At 33.4% G+C, this 13,290-nt stretch overlaps 2 protein-coding genes across 2 annotated transcripts; one reads left to right on the forward strand and one right to left on the reverse strand.

The window, feature by feature from the left end:
• The first annotated feature begins 384 nt into the window (after positions 1-384).
• LOC9308208 (phospholipase D Y) lies at positions 385-2,817 on the forward strand. Its single transcript, XM_021023498.1, is given in 8 exon segments — positions 385-575; positions 739-943; positions 1,110-1,311; positions 1,396-1,589; positions 1,679-1,835; positions 1,916-2,080; positions 2,245-2,647; positions 2,650-2,817. Coding segments are annotated over 8 exon segments (1,533 nt in total). The 5' UTR covers positions 385-415; the 3' UTR covers positions 2,697-2,817.
• Positions 2,818-9,952: 7,135 nt separating this feature from the next.
• On the reverse strand, positions 9,953-11,715 carry LOC9308209 (CBL-interacting serine/threonine-protein kinase 25). Its single transcript, XM_021022825.1, has 2 exons — positions 11,560-11,715; positions 9,953-11,461 (listed from the first exon to the last, which is right to left on the reverse strand). The coding sequence occupies exon 2, from the start codon at positions 11,431-11,433 to the stop codon at positions 10,063-10,065; it is 1,371 nt and encodes a 456-aa protein (XP_020878484.1). The 5' UTR covers positions 11,434-11,461; positions 11,560-11,715; the 3' UTR covers positions 9,953-10,062.
• Between the last annotated feature and the right edge of the window lie 1,575 nt (positions 11,716-13,290).

Below are 13,290 nucleotides of genomic sequence, written 5' to 3' on the forward strand. Positions count from 1 at the left end.
AATTCAGATGAGTCGCGTCGATGTTATCACAGCAAAAGATGACGTGAAGAAGAAGCATAAAAAGAAAAGAGTCTAGGCTTTGTGTTTTGGTGAAGAATGAGAATTAGTTTTCACAAATGTTCATCTTTGGTTTTGTTTCGTTTGTTATTCTAAGGAATTTATGAAGAAGAAGAAAAGATTCCATCTATATTTAGTATAGGTGGATCTTTGTATATTTATGAATTTCATGTATTTGGAAAATATATTATAAAGTCTTGGAAAATATCTTTATGAATTGCATGAAACAGTAGAAGACAGAAAAGTGCATTGACTTTTGAAGACTAAATCTATCCGTAAAGAAGATTTGGTTGGTTCTCATATAAGGATATAACTATTATGGATTCTCATAAGTCATAACCATCTCTCGACTCGGAGGATGATGAAGAGAGTACTTTTATATGTCGTTGTTTGGCTCTTAGCTTGCCTATCCCCTACACGTGTCGTCGAATCTTCCGACCAATGCAAAGCTTGGCTGGTTCAATCCATCCCCACCGACATGCCTGAGCTTCCTCGGATCTCTGGTGTTCTCTCTACAGGTTCTTCATTGTTACTTGCTTTCCAACAGCTTTATTACTATTTGCTCTTTTTTCTTTCCACAAAAATCTGCTTATTGAGCATTGTTTCCTCTGTTTTCTATGTTAGCTCTGTTTTTGTTGATTTCGGTAATTTAGTGTTAGAGGGAATTGTTGGTGTGTACAGGGGATGTGTTTCAGTGGCTAGCAAACAATTCAACAAGATCACTAGACATCATAGCACAGTATTGGCAGCTTCTTGCTAATCCGAAAGATCCTCGCTCGGGCGATTTCGGTTATTCAGATTCAGATTTGCAGCGATTTGGAGCTAATCTTGGTTCTCTTGTTTACAAATCCATTGACAATGCTGCTAACCGCAATGTTAGTATCAGGTATATATCACTACAAACACACGCATTTTTTCTTAGTGTGAATACAAATATTTCATAGTTAAGCTTCTTTAGTCGAGTCAATTGTATTGAGTATATGATCATTAAGGAATTTACATTTAAAAATATGAAGCTTTTTTGTATTAGAATGATAAATTTTGGTGCATAGACTATTGTCTCATTCAGGAGTATACCCAGATTATACCAAAGAACCATCTGATCTTGCTTATGGAAGATCAAACGTGAAGAATGTGACTTTGCTACTAAGCAAATGGTGGGGCTCAGGAATTATTCATGCTAAGGTTTGGATTTCTGATGATCGCGACGTGTATATCGGTTCTGCCAACAATGATTGGAAATCTCTAACTCAGGTATGTCTTTGAATATAAATTCCTATTGGACTTGCGTAGATTATTGGCTGCGATGAAGCAGTTGTTTGGAAGGATTTTTTACAGGTGAAAGAAGTTGGGATTTACTTGAGTGGGTGTTCGCAAATTGCTCGAAAGATTAAAACTTATTTTGATAACTTATGGAGATTGGCTTCTCTTGATGCTTCAACTCACACAAGAAGTGTATCAGATCAACAATGGCTGATCAATAGAACTGTTCCTTGCTGGTCCTATTTTGTTTCTAAGAAAGCAAGGTGCAGGTAATGGAATTGAGAACTAAAAACAATACTCTTTTCTTTACTTTATATCAATGGTTCTTGGAGGAAAAAGATTTGTCTCTCTTTTTCAGGTCACCTCTTCCAAGTTATATAGACACACCTAATGTGTCCCCAGGTTATCCTTCATTATCTGACCCTGAGATGTTCAGAACCGATATCGAAACTCTACCTAGAAACCGTTCTTGTCCAGAACCGCAACCGAGCTATCTATCTTTTGCACCACCAGAGGTGAAAAAAAATCAACATTAGAACATTTTAGACCTCTTTGATTGTGTATGATATGGTTTTGACATCTCGAAAATATGTAGTTGTTGTTCGAGAAGCATCAATCTGATGAACAAGGATGGATAGATACAATAAAATCTGTAGTGGAAGGAGGAACAGTGAGGATCAATACAATGGATTGGCTTGGTCAGTCTCAATATACTAATCCTAAGGTTTACTGGTCAACCTTTTCTTCCGCGGTTTCCGAGGTACTTACCTATTTGTTAGGATCAAGGACATCAAGTAATATATAAGAGACATGTGCCAATCTACTCTGAAATTTGGGTTGGAAGCTCATGAAACTAAATACTATTCTTGATCATCTTAATCACATAGTATGCTAGAATTTGAAATATGTACATTGACATCACAGGTTGTCTTCTCTAAGAATGCTAAAGTAAAGATCATTGTAGCATATTGGGGTCATTTCATCGAGGCCACTGATGGATATTTAAGGTCGTTGCTCTACTCCAATATTCTTTGTTCATCTTCATCCTCTGTGCAAAACAAATGTTTTGGCCAAGTGGAGATCAGATACTACATGGTTCCTGGTTTTAACAAGACAGGACCTGCGGTTATAAACGGGACTAAAACCGGAAACAATTATCCAGCTTACACGAGGGTGAATCACGGAAAATACGCGGTCAGCGATGTGAGAGCTCACATAGGAACTAGCAATCTTGTTTGGGATTACTTCTTTGTTACAAGTGGTGTGAGCTTTGGAACTTACAACACTAAGATTGTGTTGAAGCTTCAGGAGATTTTTGATGCAGATTGGACTCTCCATATGTAGTTCCAGTTCAAGAGTTTGGACAAGATGTTTAATTAATCCTTCTTATAATTCCTTAATGTATATCAGATTTCAAACTTAGAGTAGACTCAGCTAAAATAAATATGTTTCAAGAAAGTAAAAGTTAATTCTTTATTTGTAATTTTTTGAGCATTACCTTATTATAACCATGGGTCTGCAAGATTAACATAAAACTTAGTTATCGACTGAGTTGAAATTATATGGATTGTTCCAATATATTTGAGGATGAGATTATTATTTGTCGACGATTTTTTCGGCAGTAATAAACTTTCGACAACTAAATGATAATACCCTATAGAAAATCTTACTCTTTACTTGTTTGATCAGAATCCATCAACGTCAATAAATCCAAATATCTACGATATTTAAAGCGTTTCCTTTAAGAAATATCTGAAAAACCCATATACTTTAAGTGAAAAAATATGTCAAATCAGATTATTTCTAAGAAAATTGAAAAAGTGAAAGATTAAAATGGTTGAAAAGGGAAAAACGGTGTTTCGTATTGAAAAAAATAATAACAACTAAAAAGCTTTTCAATTAATAGTCTTGTAGAAGCTTTACAGATTTCATATTAATATTTATCAATTCATATAAAGTTTTTAAATATATTTTTACTCTGCATTTTTTCTTTAATCCTCTTTATATATAACTTACATAAAAATATAAAATGTAAATAAACATTACAGTTTTATGATAGTAAACTATTTTTAGTGCCTATACATTGTTAGAGCATTCATAACAAGACCAAGATTATGAAGTTATGACATTGGAGAAGCCCAACACAAGCCCATGTAATTAGGTCTAAGGAGGTTCATATATATAATTTCTTGTAATGAACATCAAGGTATTAACTTTGGGAGTTGTTTCAAAACAACTCTCCTTCTTCATCTTGATCAAAGTATCAATCTAAAATAATTTTGATGTTAGTGACAACCTAAAAATTCTTCCTTTCTTTATTCTTGCACCTAATAAAGCTCCAATAACCTATCTTATTTTCAATCTTATTTCTATTTTAATAAGCTCATTTGAGCATAAACCATTCTTGGTTTGGTTTTCCCGCATATATCCAGGCTTTCTAAAACTGGTATTTGTAAAAAATTTCACTTAACTAATGCTACATTTTATCATGGAAATTTTTAGGAATTATGAATATCTAGTTTTTTCGAATCGAATCAAAACGGATCTAAATGATAATTTGCCTATAACTTTTGTTATATTGAGTCAAAATATTATATTGCCCTTCTTAATTTGATTCTCACTATATTGGCCTTCTAAATTTTTTTTTTGACGGCTTGGCCTTCTTGATTGTTTCTCACTTTTCGACTCGGTTATACACAATGATAAAGGATCTGTGACTATGGGTACTTAAGGATATTATTTAGTAGAATAAAAGAATTTTGAAAGGAGCATTAGTGTAGGAATTTGGTTAGGCCGAAGAAGGAAGGTCGTTGGAGTTGGACATGTATTGGGGCCAACATCAGATGGGGTAAGCAGTTAGGTTGTGCCAAAGTGGAACCCCTCACTGATTGACTTCTATCTTTATTAGTAGAGATGATGGCATAAATAAAGTGGAAGAAAAATTAAATATAGAAAAATTTACTCATGTTATAGAAAAGTATGTTTATTATTAGAATATCATATATCTTTTAAAAATTACTCATATGTTTTGAGCATTTGTGTAATTACAATTAACATCCTTCATTAGTTTTTTTTAATTAATAATTTTTAATTCGTTTTTAAATAAAAATAATAAATAAAAATTTGATTATCCATGTCATTAATCCACATCACCAATCTCACACTCCTCAAACTCACGTTATTTCTCCTCTTCTCTTTTTTTTTGTTTCCAAATCCAATAAAAGTTTTTAGATCTAATAATCTGCAACTAACTTGGGTACAACATTGACAGAGATCTTCAAATTGCAGGATTGGGCTGGATCTTCCTAGACCTCACAGCCACAACGCTTGCCATAGGGTCCCAAATCAAAAGCTTCGTCAGATCTACTCGCAACCTCGCTCACGAAAAAAGTCATCAAAAATCAAAACCCAAATCAAAGAGATCTATGAAATTCTACATGATTCGTTACAGGTTTGAGTTGAAATCAAGAATAGCTACTCTTTTACTTTGATTTTACATGTCTCTCGTTTAATCTTCCTCTCAATCGATCTATTTGGAGACATTTCTTCTTCTATCTATGTTTTGATTCATACGGTTTAGTCTTCCTCCTATGTATCCCTCAAACATATTTTTACGAATCTTAATTTGATTGTTGTTATTTGACCAATAAATTTCATATTGTCTTCTCCAAAAAAATGTTGCTTTCCGATCTGTATTATAAATCAGCCGTAAAGTAATGTAACTCAGCCGTAACATATAATTTACACAACCTTTCGTCTTCCCTGAATGATAACTCAGCCGTGACATGTAATTTACCGAACCTTTCGTCTTCCCTGAAGCATATAACTCAGCCGTAACATATAATTTACACCCATCTTTCGTCTTCCCTGGAGAATATAACTCAGCCGTGAGATGTAAATTTAGTAATTTACCAAACCTTTCGTCTTCCCTGGAACATATAACTCAGCCGTGACATGTAAATTGACCAAACTTTTCGTCTTCTCTTAAGCATATAACTCAGCCGTGACATGTAAATTTGCCGCGAAACAATAAGAGACGCAACATTTCGTCTAACTTTATCATCGAGCACCACCTTCACAAGTTTTTCGTGCGTTGTTTCCGCATCTATCTACACAACTCTACACCCTCTTTCATCGGTGTTAAATACGTATTTGTGTTTCTATACCCAATTACCGGAACCGGATCAACCATATCGGGAGAAGGATGAAAGAAATTGAAGAAGAATGAGGAAGACGATGAGGAATTGGAAGTTCCGGTGATGTGAAAAACTCAGGTGAAGAAGACGAGTTGAAAAAATTTGGCCCTATTTTTTTGTCCTTTGATGATGATGAGATGGAATGATGACATGGAATGTTGCATCCACGTCATTTTTTAATTGATGAAGTGGCAAGTAAGCCACCAAACGAAAATGTAAATCAGCTTAATTAAACTAGCCATCAAACAAAACTTTAACTCGGTCGCAACATGAATACTATTACAGTAATTAAAAAACGAAAAAACGGCAGCCAAATTCAGCCGTTTACTGTCGTAACTCAACCAAAAATATATTACTCAGCCGTGTCGTTTAATAAGTCGGCCGTCATTGCATGCTATTCTAGTAATTAATCTTTCGCTACTAAGTCAACCGTAATAAGGCCGAGTTTTCCGTTAATCCAGCTCATTACGGCTGATTTATGACACTCGAACATAAATCAGCCGTAACGTCATCCCATAATTAAGCCGTCTTTGATAACTCAGCCAGCCGGAGAAAGTTAAGTCAGCCGTGTCGAAGCAATAACTCAGCCAAAAATTTAACAAATCAACCATCGGGTGAAAACTCAGCCGTAACTTAGGTTGGGTTATGCTCGAAAGTCAGTCATTTTATCATAACTCAGACAGATTTCAGTAAGTCAGCCGTAACTCCAGGCTGGGTTATACTCGTAAGTCAGCCGTTTGCTCATAACTCAACCATTTTTCTTAAATCAGCCGCAACATACCGTAACTCAGCCGTCACTGCCGCTATATCGCTTGACGGCTGAGTTCATTAATACACGTCAGCGATTTCTGACGTGGCGACGCGGCTTTGCTGACGTGGTAGTGGCATTCTTTGTAATTACGTTTTTTCCTGTAACGTTTAACAGGGGCACGCTGGGTATAAAAAATATACCCGAAATATGATAGTAATAAAAAAAAGATCTGTATGTTTCTGGTAATTTCATATAACATCTGAGTAAATCTCCCTTAAATATATTACAATTGATGGATGTCTACTTTGTCTTTGGTTAATAACAATGAATCAGAATAGATATTAATTTATAATTAATAAGTTATATATTCACAATAGAAAATAACATGTTACTAAAAAAAGATTTATCTATTTCATACCAATTATAGAAAATGCAAAATCGTTTAAAATCGTGCAACAATTAACCAAAGAGTATTTTGCTTGCTCTTTTTACTACTTATTTTCTAAATTCACAATCCATTTTTGTTGTTATTGGGTATAATTACTTTATTATATAATTTATATTGCATTGTTATATGTCACTATCCCTTGGTCTGACACCACACCCTTCCCCACACCCACCGGTTAGAATCTAGGATAGCACCAAAACTTTGTGGACCGTTTCAATATAGGTTTGTTCAGACTACAAGGAAGTGACTTCGTTTTTTCCTCGTGTTTTTGGCAAAAAAAAAAAAAATTGAGAGTTTGGTTTGATTGGGTCCATGATCAAACCCGCCGATCAAAACTCTTAAAACCCGTGTGTTACTTTTTGTAAATGATACAAGTAATCAGGAAATCAGCTCACAACAACATGATGCATGGAACCGGATCGGACTAGACTTAGCTTGGACACTAAAAAGTCAGGACCAAATCCGAGTCCAATTTTCTCTGGATGTTGTAATGAACTTTTACAGATTAGACAATGTTAAATATTTTAATCCTATATGGATTAGCCTATACATAGAGTTGATTCGTGGGTTTTGTTTTGTTGTAAGAATATTATCGTTGTATGGCCAAAAATAACCATGTTACGGATAGAGTTTGGTGGCCCAGTGATAATGTTGGTGCAGATTCCAATTCCATCCATTTCAGCTCGACCTACATAATACATTCTACGCATCCTAGGCTAAATAATGCACGAATTATTAATAGGACCTACAAACATTCTCTTTCTCTTTTTGTTTTTATCTAAGTTTTTCTATCTACTCATTTCCCCTTTTTAATTTGTGATTTACGCCCATGCATGGTTATGAATTTCTGTGACAGCAATATTTACATGATAGGGTTAACTTTTTGAGTCATCAATAATTTTGAACTCGTATCAAGATTTGATGTTTTGTTTGTTATCAGTTTCGAGTAATACATATTTTGTTCTATTTTGTCAAACTTACAATTGTATAACATTCGAAGAACTTATGTGATACGAGTTAAATTTGTAACGGTTAAAAATAGAATAACCTTCTACTGACAAAAAATAGAATAATCTCTACCCACAAAAGTAGAGTTTCATGACATCAAATATTATTCAAAGGGTAAAATACTATTTAGTTTGGGTAGATTTCTATTTTTTGTTTTAGTGGAATTCTAAATTTACGATACAAAAAATTACTCCCTCGGTTTCAAAATATATGATGTTTTGTTAGAATTCACACATTTTAAGAAAATTTATTTTGCACTTTTAAAACTATCATTTAATATTTTGTTTTAAAAATTCAACCAATTAGATAAAAAACTGCAGAATACAAACAGTCATAAAATATCAAATATATTTAAAACTGCATAGAAAGTTGCAAAACATCATATATTTTGAAACAAAATAAAAACTCTAAAACATCCTATATTCTAAAACAGGGGAGTATTATTTTATGTTTATCCGCGGTATATTTGTCTACTTATAATTTTAAATCGCTTGTTAGTATCATTTTCTTCATTATTACTCCCTATGTTCCTAAAAGGTTGATGTTTTAGCTTTTGTTATTTGTTCCACAAAGATTGATTTTCTAGCAATTTTATTTTATTTTTATTGATTTATAATAGTAAATTATAAACTTCAAGATACAATGATTATAAATCATTAACTTTCCTCCCTCACCTTACTCTTCAATTTCCGCTTAAGCCTTAAACTACTATTGGTTGATAATTATTAAAAATATTTAAAATTAAAGAATAATGTTAAAATGATTAAAGAATGATTGAGTTCTTAATATGTGTGACAACTCCAAAACATCAAACTATTAGGAACAGAGGGAGTACTACTTTTTGGTAATTTGAAAAATTCTTCCTAGTTACAAACCTTTTTGAATAATCCAGCTGTTGGAAGAAAATGAAAACACAACAAAAATATCTGTGCGGGAAATATCTGTGAACAAGATACTTTTAATTTGACATATACATAATTGCATTACGCAACATGACAACTAAAAGAACGGACTCGTCGAAGTTTCACAATAAATATCTTCCTGTAATTTAATTAAAGGCGGTTTAAAAACTTAACTTAGCCTTTTTGTCGTGTCTTTGTCCTTAGTAAATTACTCTTTAGTAGTAATTGTTTTGTGACTTTGGAAACGAGAAAAGGTGGGTCGTTTCAGAATCCATACGACACGAACACGTGCCCTGTTCTTCTCAAAGCTCTCCAATTATGTTACAAGTTTTGTCCGTTACTTTTTTCTTTATCACGCAAGCAACGTTATCGTGGCCACTTGTCAAACAGGTATATGTCACTAATCTGTAGCTAAACTGACAAATTATCTTCAAAGGATAATAGTTTATTTGTAATCATTCTATATTAAAACTTATTAAGAAAATATATCTTTCAAGTAGTTCTTGTTATTAACGTTAATACATGTTCCAACGATGTGGTTTTTTCCTAGAGGGAGAATTAGTATATTCGTAAGATAGAGGAGATGGTGTAAGGTTTTGTACTGGCTTATACGTGGTATGGGTGTGAGATATGAGTACAAGATGACAATTTTCAATAGCGAACTTTTATTAGTTAGAGCATCTCCAACCCTACTCTATTTTTTCCTCTAAATTATAATATAGAGCAAAATTCTCTCCAACCCTACTTTATATTCTACGTAGAGCAAAAGTAAAGATTGCTCTATTTATAGAGCAACTCTATAATTTTCTTCTATTTTTTATACTACCTCTATTTTAGAGTAAAGAATAGAGTAATATATTGGAGCAAAAATATAGAGTTTTACATTGGAGATAGTCTTAACCTCTATTAGTCCACGGTATAATTGTCGAGAAAAGCATGAATGGCATTGGAGATAGTTTGTACAACAACAAATGTATGTTTTTATGCGATTACAAATTAATGGTTGATCAGTTAAGCGTAGAATGTCCTACATACTTGTACATATTTGGTAAAAGGGATGATGGTTCCGGGGCTCCCGGAACTAAAACATCTAGTATTCGGGTAAAAAGTAATTAACATCTTTTAAAACTTTTTCGAAGACGACATAATACACTTATCTCATAAATAATTCTTATCAATCCAAAGATCTACCGTTTTCTTAAAATCAACGAGATTTGGCCATAAATCGGATTCTAACAAATTTCATCATCGTGGCGCATAAAGCGAAACAATATCTACTTTTAGTAAATAATCTAAATTATCAAAATAAATTGCTTAAAGAGAATAATAATAAAACTCAACATCTATATACACAATTTACAAAAACTTCCTTGAATCTAACAACTGATTAACAAAAATAAACAGTTTAATTTACATAACTATCATTACAATATTCTCTTAACAATCACTACCAGAATTATCATCACTAACATAATTAACATTATTATTCTTATTACTAACAATATTGTTATTATGATTATCACCGTGCCACGACCACACTATCTCCTCCAACGCCGGTCGGACTTGTTCTTCATATAACCTATTATACTCCAAAGTATCTCCCGCCGATTTACATAACTCAACGACCGCAACCTCCGGCGCAACCTCGAAAACCTCCGCCGTCACCGCAATCTGTCCTTTCCTCCCTTCCGTTGTCCCCAACATCTTCACTTTAAAATCTTTAGTCCTCTTCACCTTCATGTTCATCTCTTTCCCTATCCTTTCAAGCTTCGCCATTATCTCCGACGCCGACCACCGTGACGTAAACATAGAGCTCTGCTTCCTTTTGTTCTCGAACAAACTCGACAAATCGAATCCTGATGACATCGAGGAGATGAATTCAAACGCGTTAAAGAACTTCGGCGAGACCGGTGTTGTTGTTGTTGTTGTTTCGTCTTCTACGTTCTGGTTCTCGAGCTCATCGATCTTGAAAGCGATCGGAGAGTTGAAATTTTTACGAAACCACGGTGTTCTCATAATCGCTGGTATCGAGATCCGTTTATTAGGATCAACAACTAAAAGCTTCGAAATCAATCTCTTAGACTCCGGTGAAAACCACGGCGGAAACTCAAACTCCGATTTGAAGATCTTCCGATACATTTTCATTACGTTCTCATCTTGAAACGGTAAAAAACCGGCGAGAAGAACGTACAAGATAACACCACACGACCAAATATCAGCTTTAGCTCCGTCGTAACCTTTCTTCCTCAAAACCTCCGGCGCAACATACGCCGGAGTTCCACACTGAGTATGAAGCAAACCGTCTTGTAAAATCTGTTCCGGTAAAGCAGAGAGACCGAAATCGGAAACCTTAAGATCACCGTTCTCGTCGACCAAGAGATTCTCCGGTTTTAGATCTCGGTGAGACACGCCTCTACTATGACAAAAATCAACGGCTGAGATTAATTGTTGAAAGTACTTACGAGCAGAGTCTTCTTTAAGCTTTCCTTTAACAATCTTGGAGAAAAGTTCACCGCCTTTAACGTATTCCATAATGAAGAAGATCTTTGTTTTTGTTGCCATGACTTCTTTTAATTCGACGATGTTTGGATGACGAACAAGTCTCATGATTGAGATCTCTCGTTTGATTTGTTCCATCATACCTTCACGTTTGATAACTTGATCTTTGTTGATGATTTTGATTGCAACGCTTTCTCCGGTTGTTATCTCTTTCCCGTAATAGACTTTTGCGAATGTTCCTTTGCCTAGTAACCTTCCCATCTCGTATTTCCCGAACAGAACTCGAAGTTGTTGTTGTTCTTCCTCCATCTTAGGGGCCAATTGGTAACGACTGTGGCTGTAGAGAAAATGGATGAGTGATTTAGGAGTTTAAGTTTGGATCCCATGAGTATATACAGAAGAAGAATGATTTCATATTGAGTACATACAACATACCAATATGAAAGAGAGATTGGTGATGAATGATGAAGAAGCTTGAAAGGACTTATAAGGAAGTTTTTTGAGACGGTCACTTGTAAATTTATTCTGTGGGTTAATTAAGAGATACTAGTCAAGACGAAAGAGACTCTTATCAATTGCTGCGGTTTAGAGATGCAAGTTTTTATATGGGATAATGGGTTGTTCTTTTTTCTATGGGTATCATTGGTAACATGAGTTTATGAGTTACCATATATCTATTATTTAAGTCTTCTTTTTAAAGCTGTTTTAAATTTACAGTAAATATTAGTATTACAGTATTAAATGAATTTTAATGTCACTCTTTCGGTTACACTATTCTGCATTGAAATTTTATTAAATTAATCTCAAATATAGATAATTAAATTTTATTGATGCATTGAGTTTTTCTAGTAGGATTTTCTGAAAAAATAAATCCTCCAAGTAGCCATTTTTTTTTGTGATTTAACCCTTTATTTCTAAAATTTCAAATCACTTAGATTTTTGAACTTCAAAAAAGATAGATTTGTAATCCTTCTTGAGAGAACTTCGATTTGCTGTATTATTTATCACAATAAGGTGATTACGTCGGGTTATATTGCGTATTATTTTTGATTTTGTATGATTAATCTATATAATTGTTTTTAGAAATAGAAGGTAAAATTGCAAAACGGCAATTAGGAGAATTTTTTTTTTGCAGAAATCTTCTTCTGTTATTATTATTTATACATGTTAATGTTAATAGGAATTGTAAGTTTGTAACTTCCCCTCATCTTTCACCCTATAATCAGACTTAACATGGTTGGGCAAATGATGCAATCGTCTAGAGCCTACCTTAATTTGGATTATTTATTAATTTTTAAAAATATCATTTTCAATAACAGTTGTGTATATTTAATAAAACAAATACTTATAAGGGTCCAAGTTTTTTAAGGAAAACTTATTCATTTGTAACAATAGTCCAAAGATTTTGGTGAAAGAGATTAGTGTTGTTGACTGAAATTTCGAATAAAAATAAATGATGATGACACAATGGTAGTATTGGTTTGTAGCTATAGTTGGAGAAGATATTTCTCGCTCGAATAATTAAATTTTTGTCATTAGCTCCAAGTATATAAAAAATAAATAACACTAATGACACAAATAATGCCTGTGATATTCATGCACCTATATATTAAAGTTTTTATGTCGACGGGAAAGGACACGATATGGAAGTCAATTTCGTCATGTTGTTTTGGATCTTTGTTTTTGAGGCTAAAGAATTGATCTGTAATGATGTTGATTGATTTATTAATACTAAACACGATAAGTGTATATACAAGTAGAAACCCCCACAATTTTTAGCTGGTTCATTTCACTAGTATCATTTTGTTAATTGTGTTATTTGTATTATATTTATACTAATCGATCAAGTAACTTTTTTTTTTTCTCTTAAGTTGTTTGGAAGAAACTGTTTTTTCATACTTCAAGCAGAGCCGTTCCTAGGATTGTATGGACCAGAAGCGATGTTTAGAAAAAAGCCTTAATTCAAATATATATATTAAAAAAAAAACTTTAAAGTAATAGCCAACATAATCCAAATAAATAGAAAGAGTAAAAACCCGAATACTAATTCTAAAACGCAATTTTTCTTCGCTTTTGTGTTACAAAATCATTAACCAAGTTACGTAATTTGTCCAAAACAAAAATTGTTAGTTAATACTAGAAAATTCATGTTCCTCTGCTTCAATT

Source organism: Arabidopsis lyrata, assembly GCF_000004255.2.
Source record: "Arabidopsis lyrata subsp. lyrata unplaced genomic scaffold ARALYscaffold_6, whole genome shotgun sequence".
NCBI classification, from domain to species: domain Eukaryota; kingdom Viridiplantae; phylum Streptophyta; class Magnoliopsida; order Brassicales; family Brassicaceae; genus Arabidopsis; species Arabidopsis lyrata.